Source organism: Aythya marila, assembly GCF_965140915.1.
Source record: "Aythya marila genome assembly, chromosome: W".
In the NCBI taxonomy this organism is placed as follows: domain Eukaryota; kingdom Metazoa; phylum Chordata; class Aves; order Anseriformes; family Anatidae; genus Aythya; species Aythya marila.
Window position 1 is genome coordinate 16,073,311 of NC_139081.1, and position 15,071 is coordinate 16,088,381.

Genomic DNA, 15,071 nt, shown 5'->3' on the forward strand with positions numbered 1-15,071 from the left:
CCGGCACATTGGAACGCAGGGGGACCAGGAAACCAGCGGCGCCGGGGACCAGCGGCGCCGCGACCTCGCCGTGCCGCCGGGACATCGGAGCGCCCATCCGACCGGCGCTAGAGCAGACCAGACACCAACCCGGAAACACTGTACACGGGCCTCACGGTGAGACGCGGTACTCCCGGTGAGAGATGCGGGACGCGGAAAACGGAATCGTGGTGAGACGCGGAATCGCGGTGAGACGCGGAATCGCGGTGGGACGCGGAAAACGGAATCGCGGAGGGACGCGGAATCGCGGAGGGATGCGGGAAACGGAATCGCGGTGGGACGCGGAATCGCGGTGGGACGCGGAATCGCGGAGGGACGCGGAAAATGGAATTGCGGTGAGACGCGGAATCGCGGTGGGACACGGGAAACGGAATTGCGGAGGGACGCGGAAAACGGAATCGCGGTGAGACGCGGAATCGCGGTGGGACGCGGGAAACGGAATCGCGGTGGGACGTGGAAAACGGAATCGCGGTGAGACGCGGAATCGCGGTGGGACGCGGAATCACGGTGGGACGCGGAAAAAGGAATCGCGGTGGGATGCGGAATCGTGGGGGGACGCGGAAAAGGGAATCGCGGTGGGACGCGGAAACGCGGGGGGACGCGGAATCGCGGTGGGACGCGGGAAACGGAATCGCGGTGGGACGCGGAAAACGGAATCGCGGTGAGACGCGGAATCGCGGTGGGACACGGAATCGCGGTGGGACGCGGAAAAAGGAATCGCGGTGGGACGCGGAATCGCGGGGGGACGCGGAAAAGGGAATCGCAGAGACACGCAGAATCGCGGAGAGACGCGGAAAAAGGAATCGCGGTGGGACGTGGAAAACGGAATCGCGGTGAGACGCGGAATCGCGGTGGGACGCAGAAAAAGGAATCGCGGTGGGACGCGGAAATGCGGGGGGACACGGAAAAGGGAATCGCGGAGAGACGCAGAATCGCAGAGAGACGCAGAAAAAGGAATCGCAGAGAGACGCAGGAAATTTGAAGTAATTGCATGAAATTGAAGTAATCGCGGTGCGATACGGGACATCCGAGATCGAGTTGCTACGGGAGACCAGAGGCGTCAGTGGACAACGGCAGCCGACCCTCACCGTGTGGCGAGTCGGCACAGAGCAGAGGGACGGACATCAGGACCCTGCAGCCTGTCTGACGTAACCATGGAGGCAGCGGCAGCAGCGGCTGTGCTGCTTCTCTCTGGCATTCTTTTTATAAGAAGTTTATCTTGCAATGCAAAAAAGACTATTCGTCCCCAGATCGGTGTTATAACTATGTTTCTGGATAAGATTCCGTGGGGTTGCCACATTCAACAGATTACTAGTGACAATTTAGCTCTATTGCGGGGCAGGAGTGCAGAGACGCAGATTACACTGCCAAATGACCACCGGCAGGCTTGTTCACAAACAGCTTCTAGGGTTGCAGCTGGCACGGCCTGCAGCCGTATAGCAGACGTTACACTCTCTTTCCTAACTAGTAATCATGTGTCTCATCCATTTGTGGTGAATGGTCAGTGGCAAAAAGAAAAGGGGGAGAGTAAGGGGCGGCAAAGACAGAAATGGTACCAGGAGGATGCCACTGACACTAACAGCAGGGGTAATAGGAGTAGTATAAGTGACACAGGTGCAGAGCGGTGGCAGGCGCTGCTGCTCTGTGGGGCGCTCTGCCTGCTGCTCGCCCTCGCCTGCCTGTGCACTGCCGCCGACAGTGCTAGAGTAAAATGTGAAGACTGCTCAGATGGCAGTGATGAGAGTGCTTGTGTGAAGAAGACGTGTGCTGAACCTGACTTTGTCTGCAACAGTGGTCAGTGTGTGCCAAATAGATGGCCGTGTGATGGGGATCCGGACTGTGAAAATGGGTCTGATGAGAGTGCTGATCTGTGTCATATGAGAACATGTCAGGTAAATGAAATTAGCTGTGGTCCTCAGTCAGTCCAGCGTATCCCGGTGTCCTGGAAATGTGATGGTGAAAAGGACTGTGACAGTGGAGAAGATGAAGAGAATTGTGGCATTGTGACTTGTAGTGCAGCAGAATTCACATGCAGTAGTGGGCAATGTATTTCCAAAAGCTTTGTCTGCAATGTTCAAGATGACTGCAGTGATGGTAGCAATGAGCTGGAGTGTGCACCTCCTACCTGTGGTGTTCATGAGTTTCAGTGCAAGAGTTCTACCTGCATCCCTATCAGCTGGGTGTGTGATGATGATACTGACTGCTCCGACCACTCGGATGAATCTTTGGAGCAGTGTGGCCGCCAGCCTGCACTTCCAGTGAAGTGTTCTACGAGTGAGGTGCAGTGCGGCTCAGGTGAATGTATCCACAAAAAGTGGCGATGTGATGGAGATCCTGATTGCAAGGATGGAAGTGATGAAATTAACTGCCCTTCTCGGACCTGCAGGCCAGACCAGTTCAGATGTGAAGATGGGAACTGTGTCCATGGGAGTAGGCAGTGCAGTGGTGTGAGAGACTGTCTGGATGGCACTGATGAAGCAAACTATAACAATGTTATTCAGTGCTCTGGACCTGGCAAATTCAAGTGCAGAAGTGGAGAATGCATAGATATGAATAAAGTGTGTAACCAGCAGAGAGACTACAAGGACTGGGGTGATGAGCCCCTGGAGGAATGCATCATAAAGGAATGTGACTGTCCAGCTGGGTTTGAGTTTATAGACAAGAGAAACTGTGGAGACATTGATGAATGTCAAAACCCTGGTATCTGTAGTCAAATATGTATCAATGTCCTGGTTTCAGTTAGAACAGAATTAATTTTCTTCCTAGTAGCTGGTGGAATGCTGTGTTTTGGCTTAGGATGAGAAGAGTGCTGATAACACCCCGATGTTTTAATTGTTGCAGAGCAGTGCTTATACTAAGCCAAAGACATCTCAGCCTTTTGCTCTGTCCTGCCAACAGGCAGGCTGGGGGTGCAGTAAGAGCTGGGAGGGGACAGACCCAGGACAGGTGACCCAAACTAGCCAAAGGGGTATTCCATACCATCTGACGTCATGCTAAACAATATATAGGGGTGGCTAGCCGGGGGGAGGGGGCCGGACTGCTCGGGGTTAAGCTGGGCATCGGTCAGCAGGTGGTGAGCAATTGCATTGTGCATCACTTGTTTGTACATATTATTATTACTTTCCTATTATCACCATTGTAACATTATTGTTATTATTATTATTTTGTTATTATTATTTTCCTGTCTTGTTAAACTGTCTTTATCTCAACTCACGGGCTTCACTTTCCATTTCTCTCCCCCGTCCCAGAGAGGGAGGGGGGAGGGTGAGCGAACGGCTGCGTGGTATTTAGCTGTCGGCCGGGTTAAACCACGAGAGTCTTTTTGGCGCCCAACGTGGGGCACGAAAGGTTGAGATAACGGCAGATCTGACCACAGTGTGTTAAACTAAAATTGGTGTATTAGACCTGCTTAATAGTCACTTGTCATAATGCTGATTGCTTTAATCTCAACTCTGCTGTGCCTGTTTTCCAAATTGAGTATTATAGTACATTATTTTCCGTACTTGCTCTCTGTCATGTTGTTTATCCTCTCCGGGCCCTGGTTTAAGATCATTATGGTACTGAGTGTTGTAGCAATGGCTTATGAGACGATGAGATATCTGGTCATGACTCTAACTTGGTATTTGTACTCAGTAACATCGTCGACTCTGTATTTTGGAAACTGTATCTTGGAAACTATTAGCAATTATACCTATTGTTTTTTTCCATTAGGGAGTCAATCTGTGGAGGGGAAAGGGGAAGATATTTTTTCTTACTTGATTACTCTCCCTTTCTCCTTCACCACCCCTGTATCCTCCTTGTTCACTCTCCCTTTCTCCTTCACCACCCTCTTACCCTCCGAGCTTGCTACAATAGCTCTCCAAGATATTGAATATCCTTGGGATACTCAGACCAGCATAGTCTTGTTGTTCTGCCTCCTGAATGCACTTCAGGTTCTGCTTAAAGTTAAACAACTACTTAGGAAGCTCATCCGGAGATCTGCCCGGAGGCAGTATAGTTGTGGGTGGCAGGGAGTATGGGAGGATATGGGCAGGCATCTAGAGCAGTTGGCACCCCCAGTGTTTTGGAAATTCACCCCTGAACAACTGCAAAATCCTCAAAAACTGGCAGAATGCTTGAGAAAAAGGTGTCATGATTCTGGCAGTTCCAAAGTAACACAAATCATTGTAACATGCTGGGGCCTGGCTCATGCCTATCGAGCTGCCATTGATACTGCTATCAACTTAGTGACAGACCCTGCGGCCACTCCAAGCCCTGTGACAGATCCAACGGCCACTGTGACCCCTACGGTGGACTCTGCAGCCGCTCCAGTCCCAGCTTCTGCAGATGCTCCAGTCCCAGTTCCTGTAGCTGCTCCAGTTCCAGCTCCTGCAGCCACTCCAGTCCCAGCTCCTGCAGCCGCTCCAGCCCCAGCTCCTGCAGCTGCTCCAGTCCCAGCTCCTGCAGCCGCTCCAGTTCCAGCTCCTGCTGCTACTCCAGTCACAGCTCCTGCAACTGCTCCAACTCCAGTTCCTGCAGCCACTCCAGCTCCGGTTCCTGCAGCTGCTCCAGCTCCTGCAGCCCCTCCAGCTCCTGTGGCTGGGTCAGAGAAAGCTGTAGCAGTGCAAGTTGACCCTGCAGAGGGTATTCCAACCTCTGTGGCAGACCCTGTAACAAGGTCAGAGAAACGAGCAGTAGCAGTGCAAGCTGCCCCTGTAGAGAAGGTGAAAAAATGGTATAGAGATTCAGGTCGTTTAGAACGCAGAGAATCTTCTGCCAAATCTAGGTATAGAGACGACGGAGACGACGACGACGCTGGGCCATCAAGGGTTCAGGAGGAAGAAGATGAGGATGTCGAAAAATCAACAGTAACTACCCGAAGCCTAAACGAGCGTGAGTTATGAGATGTGCGAAAAGATTTTGGTCGCTGTATAGGTGAGCAGCTTGTCACCTGGCTGCTCCGATGCTGGGACACTGGAGCCAATTGTGTGGAATTAGATGACAGGGAAGCCAGGCGGCTGGGATCCCTTGCTAGAGACGCCGGCATTGACAAAGCAATTGCAGATGGAGCACAATCTAACAGCCTCTGGAGGCGTCTCCTCTCAGCTGTGAGGGAAAGGTATCCCTTCAAGGAAGAACTTTTATGTCTACCAGGCAAGTGGACCACTATGGAGAAGGGAATCCAGTATCTGAGGGAATTAGCCGTACGGGAAGTGATTTATGAGGATCCAGACCTCAGACAAACATCCACAGATCCAGATGAAGTCAGGTGTACACGACCCATGTGGAGGAAGTTTGTACGGAGTGCACCATCATCATATGCCAGCTCATTGGCAATAATGGCCTGGAAAGAGGATGAGGAACCCACAGTGGATGAAGTGGCTAAACAACTCCGGCAGTACGAAGAAAGTCTCTCCTCTTCCTTACAGGCCTGCGTCTCAGCTGTGGAGAAACTTTCTGAAGAGTTCCACCAACTTAAAGAGAATCTATCTTCATCCCCACCTGAACCAACCAGTGTCCACCGACCAAAAGAGAACACTGTGGAGAAACTTTCTGAAAAGGTTCACCAACTTGAAGAGAGATTATTCTCCTCCGCACCTGTACAGAGCAGTGTCTCAGCTATCAGGGGTAGGCGTTCATCCACACAAGGAAGACGATATGGTGGGTACTCACCCCGTGCCACCCTGTGGTTTTACTTACGAGACCATGGAGAGGACATGAGAAAATGGGATGGAAAATATACTGCGACCCTAGAGGCACGGGTACGTGAGTTGGAAAAGAAAACAATCAAGAAAAAGGGATTCTCTGAAAAGTTTGCTGCTCCAACTTCCAGCAGACAGTCCTTCAAACACAGAAATGAAGAAGATTCTGACCAGGATTAGGGGAGCCCTGCCTCCAGCCAGGGGGAGGAAAGGGACAATCGAGTTTATTGGACTGTGTGGATTCGATGGCCTGGCACGTCAGACGCACAGAAGTATAAGGCTTTAGTAGACACCGGTGCACAATGTACTATAATGCCATCGAGATATAAAGGACCAGAGCCCGTCTATATTTGTGGAGTGACAGGGGGATCTCAGCAGTTGACTGTATTGGAGGCTGAAGTGAGTCTGACTGGGAATGAGTGGGAAAAGCACCGCATTGTAACTGGCCCGGATGCTCCATGTATCCTTGGCATAGACTATCTCAGAAGAGGATATTGCAAGGACCCAAAAGGGTTCCAGTGGGCTTTTGGTATAGCTGCCTTAGAGACAGAAGGCATTAAACAATTATCTACCTTGCCTGGTCTCTCAGAGGACCCCTCTGTTGTGGGGTTGCTGAGGGTCGAAGAACAGCGAGTGCCAATCGCTACCACAACTGTGCACCGGCGGCAATATCGCACTAACCGAGACTCCCTGATTCCCATCCATAAGCTAATTCGTCAATTGGAGAGCCAAGGAGTGATCAGCAAGACTCATTCACCTTTCAATAGTCCCATATGGCCAGTGCGAAAGTCTAATGGCGAGTGGAGACTAACAGTGGACTATCGTGGCCTGAATGAAGTCACGCCACTACTGAGTGCTGCAGTGCCGGACATGCTGGAACTTCAGTACGAACTTGAATCGAAGGCAGCCAAGTGGTACGCCACAATTGATATCGCTAATGCATTTTTCTCCATCCCTCTAGCAGCAGAGTGCAGGCCACAGTTTGCCTTCACTTGGAGGGGAGTCCAATATACTTGGAATCGGCTGCCCCAGGGGTGGAAACACAGCCCTACTATTTGCCATGAACTGATCCAGTCTGCGCTGGAGCAGGGGGAAGCTCCTGAACACCTGCAGTACATCGATGACATTATTGTGTGGGGTGACACAGCAGAGGAAGTTTTTGAGAAAGGGAAGAAAATAGTCCAAATCCTTCTGAAGGCCGGTTTTGCCATAAAACAAAATAAAGTCAAAGGACCTGCACGAGAGATCCAGTTTTTAGGAATAAAATGGCAAGATGGACGTCGTCAAATCCCAATGGATGTGATCAACAAAATAACAGCTATGTCTCCACCAACTAGCAAAAAAGAAACACAGACTTTCCTAGGTGTTGTGGGGTTTTGGAGAATGCACATCCCAAATTACAGTCTGATTGTAAACCCGCTCTACCAAGTAACCCGTAAGAAGAATGAGTTGAATGGGGCCCTGAACAACGACAAGCCTTTGAACAAATCAAGCAGGAAATAGTCCATGCAGTAGCCCTTGGGCCAGTTCGAACAGGACCAGATGTAAAGAATGTGCTCTACACTGCAGCCGGGGAGAACGGCCCCACCTGGAGCCTCTGGCAGAAAGAACCTGGGGAAACTCGAGGTCGGCCCCTGGGGTTTTGGAGTTGGGGATACAGAGGATCTGAAGCCCGCTATACTAAAACTGAAAAGGAGATATTGGCAGCATATGAAGGAGTTCGATCTGCTTCGGAGGTGGTCAGTACTGAAGCGCAGCTCCTCCTAGCACCATGACTGCCGGTACTAGGCTGGATGTTCAAAGGAAGGGTTCCCTCTACACATCATGCAACTGATGCTACATGGAGCAAGTGGGTTGCACTGATTACTCAGCAGGCTCGAATAGGAAACCCCAGTCGCCCAGGAATCTTGGAAGTGATTATGGACTGGCCAGAAGGCAAATACTTCGGCATATCATCAGAGGAGGAGGTGGGTCGTGCTGAAGAAGCCCCACTGTACAACCAGTTACCAGAGAATGAGAAGAAATATGCCCTGTTCACTGATGGGTCCTGTCATATTGTGGGGAAGCATCGGAGATGGAAGGCTGCTGTATGGAGCCCTACACGACGAGTTGCAGAAGCTGCTGAGGGAGAAGGTGAATCGAGTCAGTTTGCAGAAGTGAAAGCCATTCAGCTGGCTTTAGACATTGCTGAACGAGAAAAATGGCCAGTTCTCTATCTCTACACCGATTCATGGATGGTAGCAAATGCCCTGTGGGGATGGTTACAGCAATGGAAGCAAAACAACTGGCAGCGTAGGGGCAAATCCATCTGGGCTGCTGCTTTGTGGCAAGACATTGCTGCTTGGGTAGAGAACCTGGCTGTGAAAGTACGTCACGTAGATGCTCATGTGCCCAAGAATCGGGCTACTGAAGAACATCAGAACAACCAGCAGGTGGATCAGGCTGCTAAGATTGAAGTACCTCAGGTGGACCTGGATTGGCAGCATAAAGGTGAATTATTTATAGCCCGATGGGCCCATGACACCTCAGGCCATCAAGGTAGAGATGCAACATACAGATGGGCTCGTGATCGAGGGGTGGACCTGACCATGGACGCTATAGCACAGGTTATTCATGACTGTGAAACATGTGCTGCAATCAAGCAAGCCAAACGGTCAAAGCCTCTTTGGTATGGAGGACGATGGCTGAAATATAAATATGGAGAGGCCTGGCAGATTGATTACATCACACTCCCTCAAACTCGCAATGGTAAGCGCCACGTACTTACAATGGTGGAAGCAACCACTGGATGGCTGGAAACATATCCTGTGCCCCATGCCACCACATGGAACACTATCCTGGGCCTTGAAAAACAAGTACTATGGCGACATGGTTCCCCAGAAAGAATAGAGTCAGACAATGGAACTCATTTCCGAAACAACCTTATAGACACTTGGGCCAAAGAACATGGTATTGAGTGGGTGTATCACATCCCCTATCATGCACCAGCCTCTGGGAAAGTTGAACGATACAACGGACTGTTAAAGACTACATTGAAAGCAATGGGCGCTGGAACATTCAAAAATTGGGATACGCATTTGGCAAAGGCCACCTGGTTAGTCAATACTAAGGGATCTGCCAACCGAGATGGACCTGCCCAATCAAACCTGTTACGTACTGTAGATGGGGATAAAGTTCCTGTAGTGCATGTAAGAAATATGCTGGGTAAAACAGTCTGGGCTACTCCTGCCTCAGGAAAAGGCAAACCTATTCGTGGAATTGTTTTCGCTCAGGGACCTGGATACACTTGGTGGGTGATGCAAAAGAACGGAGAGGTCTGGTGTGTACCTCAAGGAGATTTAATACTGGGTGAGAATAGCCCATGAACTGAATTGTACCATGTTAATTACTATATAATACTGTATGTTATCACTACCATGACTACTCTAGGTGACTAATTAGAATGTATGGAAAAGAGTGTAACCTGAGCATGACATAAATGGTATGGAATAAGGGGTGGATAGATGTCCTGGTTTCAGTTAGAACAGAATTAATTTTCTTCCTAGTAGCTGGTGGAATGCTGTGTTTTGGCTTAGGATGAGAAGAGTGCTGATAACACCCCGATGTTTTAATTGTTGCAGAGCAGTGCTTATACCAAGCCAAGGACATCTCAGCCTTTTGCTCTGTCCTGCCAACAGGCAGGCTGGGGGTGCAGTAAGAGTTGGGAGGGGACAGACCCAGGACAGGTGACCCAAACTAGCCAAAGGGGTATTCCATACCATCTGACGTCATGCTAAACAATATATAGGGGTGGCTAGCCGGGGGGAGGGGGCCGGACTGCTCGGGGTTAAGCTGGGCATCGGTCAGCGGGTGGTGAGCAATTGCATTGTGCATCACTTGTTTGTACATATTATTATTATTTTCCTATTATCACCATTGTAACATTATTGTTATTATTGTTATTATTATTTTGTTATTATTATTTTCCTGTCTTATTAAACTGTCTTTATCTCAACTCACGGGCTTCACTTTCCATTTCTCTCCCCCGTCCCAGAGAGGGAGGGGGGAGGGTGAGCGAACGGCTGCGTGGTATTTAGCTGCCAGCCGGGTTAAACCACGACAATCAACCTGAAAGGTGGCTACAAAAGTGAACGTAGCCATGGATATCAGATGATTCCTGCTACAGGAACCTGGAAAAGTCCATACCGGTACAAAACCACAAATAACACCTGTGATTACAATGACGCTGCTAAGCAGGGTTTAGGGGTTTATAGCATGGAGACAAGGGGTAACAACTACAGTGTTTGGAACAATTGTACAGCTTTGGCCTTACCTCCTGATGTTTTTCTGATTTGTGGGGATAGGGCCTGGCAAGGTATCCCTGCAAATGCTATCAGATGTCCATGTTACTTAGATAAACTCATTGTATTTGCTCCTAGCTTGTTACAGTTGTGTGAGATCACCAGACATAAATGGACATTGCTTGCATCGGATTGCAATGATAATGTTGAATTGTGTGGGGTTGCAGCTAGAGCGGCATTAGCAATTTCAGTGCCTGGAGTGGCATCTGCGGCCGCACGTAACAACTTAGAAAAATTGGTATGCTGGGCCGAGAGGCAAGCATATGCCACGACAGAGATACTTGAGGAGATGTTACCAGATCAAAATAGTCTGCGACATCTGCTTTTACAGGATCAAGCTGCTATTGACATCTTGCTTTTGGCTCAAAGGAATGGGTGTGAGGACTTTAAGGGAATGTACTGTTTAAACCTTTCTGATCATAATGAGTCAATTCACAAATCCATTACTTTCCTGAAAGAGCACACGAGAAAGATTCAATATGGTATCAATATGGTATCAATCCTTTCAATCAATGGTTCACTGACTTGTTTGAAACAAAGTGTAGATGGTTGCTGGGTTTAATCACAAGGGGATTAAGGATTTGGTTTATGGTGGTGGTAATCATTGTTGTGTGTTGTAAGTATAGCTAAAGAGTTACTTGTAAAACTGCTGTGTCGGGCTTGGTTTGCTCAAAAGAAGAAGGGGGAATTGATGAGGGATTTCTTGAAACAGCAAAAATCCCATGGCTTGCTATAGCTGAGCAAACCAAGCTACCAGGGCAACTATGAGAAGTTCCCATGACAGTGTTCCCACATCGCCCAATTGAGGAATTCAGGAAAATATTGTTACCAGTAGCTGGCCTCAAGGACAAGGTCTATGTGACTGCTAATCACAAGGGGGTTGTTTTCTTGCAGGTGGGGTTGTTTTCTTGTAGCTGTTTGTCTGAGTGCTTTTGACCAATAATCTTGTGTGAAACACTGTCCACCCCTGTTAAGTTCTCTATAAAAGTTAGGCTATTCGGGCAATAAAATGGAGCATGATCTGACTCTACTGGTGTCTGTCGTGCTTTCGGCCGTGCTTCCTGCAACAGCCAGTTGCCCCCTTCACTACAATGTAATCATTCCCCACTGATACTAATGCTTTATTTAAAACTGAATATGTTGCCCCCGCATCTACCATAAGTTCCACCTCTTTTCCCTCCTTCTCCAGCTTCATTTTTATAACCAACGGAACTGCTGGGGTAGATTTCCCGGTCCTCTTGAGTCATCTTTTGCATATGCGATAACCAAATCCCTTCCCCAGTTCCCTTTTACATTTCTTTTCCATTCTGGGCATTTATTTTTCCAATGCCCAAATTTCTTACATAGGGCACATTGCACCTTGCCTAGCTGGGGCTGTTCCTGTCTGGGCCAACTTTTTCCTTCTTCCCTAATAACTGCTATCAGCCTCTTCTGCATGTTTAACTGAGGAAGATAAAAGGATTCTCTCCTTCCAAATTGCCCCGTGGGCATGCACCACACCAAAGGCATTGTCGTGGTTTAACCCAGCCAGCAGCTAAACACCACACAGCCGTTCGCTCACCCCCCTCCCTCTCTGGGACGGGGGAGAGAAATGGAAAGTGAAGCCCATGAGTTGAGATAAAGACAGTTTAATAAGACAGGAAAATAATAACAACAACAACAACAATAATAATGATACAATGATGATAATAGTACTACTAATAATAATTTGTACAAACAAGTGATGCACAATGCAATTGCTCACCACCCGCTGACCGATGCCCAGCCTAACCCCGAGCAGTCCGGCCCCCCTCCCCCGGCTAGCCACCCCTATATATTGTTCAGCATGACATCAGATGGGATGGAATACCCCTTTGGCTAGTTTGGGTCACCTGTCCTGGGTCTGTCCCCTCCCAGCTCTTGCTGCACCCCCAGCCTGCCCGTTGGCAGGACAGAGAAAAAGGCTGAGATGTCCTTGGCTTAGTATAAGCACTGCTCTGCAACAATTAAAACATCAGCATGTTATCAGCACTCTTCTCATCCTAATCCAAAACATAGCGTTCTACCAGCTACTAGGAGGGAAATTAACTCTGTCCTAGCTGAAACCAGAACAGGGTTCAAAGGTCTCATTCAACAGCACAAAGTTCCACGTCAAGCCATTGGCCCTGAGGACATGGCTGAAGCTACTTTCACCAGCACTGGACTCCTTGTGCTGCTGACCAGCAGGAAGGGGACATACTGCAGGCTTCGGGTGTGTTCAACCACAGAGCTGATTAAATTCCGGGTGTTGCCGCACAATATGGGTGGCCTCACCCAGTGTAGGCGTTCTAACTGAAACCAGGACATCTATCCACCCCTTATTCCATACCATTTATGTCATGCTCAGGTTACACTCTTCTCCATACATTCTAATTAGTCACCATTTTCAACTAGGGTATATAGTAGTCATGGTAGTGATAACATACAGTATTATATAGTAATTAATGTGGTACAATTCAATTCATGGGCTATTCTCACCCAGTATTAAATCCCCTTGAGGTACACGCAGGACCTCTCCGTTCTTTTGCATCACCCACCAAGTGTATCCAGGTCCCTGAGCAAAAGCAATTCCACGAATGGGTTTGCCTTTTCCTGACGCAGGAGTAGCCCAGACTGTTTTACCCAGCATATTTCTTACATGCACTACAGGAACTTTATCCCCTTCCACAGTAGGTAACAGGTTTGATTGGGCAGGTCCAGCTCGGTTGACAGATCCCTTAGTATTGACTAACCAGGTGGCCTTTGCCAAATGCGTATCCCAATTTTTGAACGTCCCAGTGCCCATTGCTTTCAATGTAGTCTTTAAGAGTCCATTGCATCGTTCAATTTCCCTGAGGATGGTGCATGATAGGGGATGTGATACACCCACTCAATACCATGTTCTTTGGCCAAGTGTCTATAAGGTTGTTTCTGAAACGAGTTCCATTGTCTGACTCTATTCTTTCTGGGGTGCCATGTCACCATAGGACTTGCTTTTCAAGGCCCAGGATAGTGTTCCATGTGGTGGCATGGGGCACAGGATATGTTTCCAGCCATCCGGTAGTTGCTTCCACCATAAGTACATGGCGCTTGCCATTGCGAGTTTGAAGGAGTGTGATGTAATCAATCTGCCAGGCCTCTCCATATTTATATTTCAGCCATCGTCCTCCATACCAAAGAGGCTTTGACCATTTGGCTTGCTTGATTGCAGCACACGTTTCACAGTCATGAATAACCTGTGCTATAGCGTCCATGGTCAGGTCCACCCCTCAATCACGAGCCCATCTGTATGTTGCATCTCTACCTTGATGGCCTGAGGTGTCATGGGCCCATCGGGCTATAAATAATTCACCTTTATGCTGCCAATCCAGGTCCACCTGAGCTACTTCAATCTTAGCAGCCTGATCCACCTGCTGGTTGTTCTGATGTTCTTCAGTTGCCCGATTCTTGGGCACATGAGCATCTACGTGACGTACTTTCACAGCCAGGTTCTCCACTCTAGCAGCAATATCTTGTCACAGTGCAGCAGCCCAGATGGATTTGCATCTGCGCTGCCAGTTGTTCTGATTCCATTGCTGTAACCACCCCCACAGGGCATTTGCTACCATCCTTGAATCAGTGTAGAGATAGAGAACTGGCCACTTTTCTCGTTCAGCAATATCTAAAGCCAGCTGAATGGCCTCCACTTCTGCAAACTGACTCGATTCACCTTCTCCCTCAGCAGCTTCTGCAACTCATCGTGTAGGGTTCCATACAGCAGCCTTCCATCTCCGATGCTTCCCCACAATATGACAGGACCCATCAGTGAACAGGGCATATTTCTTCTCATTCTCTGGTAACTGGTTGTACAGTGGGGCTTCTTCAGCACGACCCACCTCCTCCTCTGATGATATGCCGAAGTATTTGCCTTCTGGCCAGTCCATAATCACTTCCAAGATTCCTGGGCGACTGGGGTTTCCTATTCGAGCCTGCTGAGTAATCAGTGCAACCCACTTGCTCCATGTAGCATCAGTTGCATGATGTGTAGAGGGAACCCTTCCTTTGAACATCCAGCCTAGTACCGGCAGTCATGGTGCTAGGAGGAGCTGCGCTTCAGTACTGACCACCTCCGAAGCAGATCGAACTCCTTCGTATGCTGCCAATATCTCCTTTTCAGTTTTAGTATAGCGGGCTTCAGATCCTCTGTATCCCCAACTCCAAAACCCCAGGGGCCGACCTCGAGTTTCCCCAGGCTCTTTCTGCCAGAGGCTCCAGGTGGGGCCGTTCTCCCCGGCTGCAGTGTAGAGCACATTCTTTACACCTGGTCCTGTTCGAACTGGCCCAAGGGCTACTGCATGGACTATTTCCTGCTTGATTTGTTCAAAGGCTTGTCGTTGTTCAGGGCCCCATTCAAACTCATTCTTCTTACGGGTTACTTGGTAGAGCGGGTTTACAATCAGACTGTAATTTGGGATGTGCATTCTCCAAAACCCCACAACACCTAGGAAAGTCTGTGTTTCTTTTTTGTTAGTTGGTGGAGACATAGCTGTTATTTTGTTGACCACATCCATTGGGATTTGACGACATCCATCTTGCCATTTTATTCCTAAAAACTGGATCTCTCGTGCAGGTCCTTTGACTTTATTTTGCTTTATGGCAAAACCGGCTTTCAGAAGGATTTGGACTATTTTCTTCCCTTTCTCGAAAACTTCCTCTGCTGTGTCACCCCACACAATAATGTCATCGATGTACTGCAGGTGTTCAGGAGCTTCCCCCTGCTCCAGCGCAGACTGGATCAGTTCATGGCAAATAGTAGGGCTGTGTTTCCACCCCTGGGGCAGCCGATTCCAAGTATATTGGACTCCCCTCCAAGTGAAGGCAAATTGTGGCCTGCACTCTGCTGCTAGAGGGATGGAGAAAAATGCATTAGCGATATCAATTGTGGCGTACCACTTGGCTGCCTTCGATTCAAGTTCGTACTGGAGTTTCAGCATGTCCGGCACTGCAGCACTCAGTGGTGGCGTGACTTCATTCA

General features: G+C 48.9%; 1 protein-coding gene across 1 annotated transcript in view; it reads left to right on the plus strand.

Annotated features, from left to right (window-relative positions):
• Positions 1-293: 293 nt before the first annotated feature.
• The window catches only part of LOC309889521 (very low-density lipoprotein receptor-like), a gene marked incomplete at its 5' end in the record, with an annotated part of 41,369 nt that continues 26,591 nt past the window's right edge, over positions 294-15,071 (plus strand). Inside the window, 2 exons of the mRNA XM_082782369.1 lie at positions 294-442; positions 1,640-2,765. Of these exons, the coding sequence (XP_082638495.1) occupies positions 294-442; positions 1,640-2,765 (1,275 nt within the window). The remainder of the gene's footprint in view (positions 443-1,639; positions 2,766-15,071) is intronic.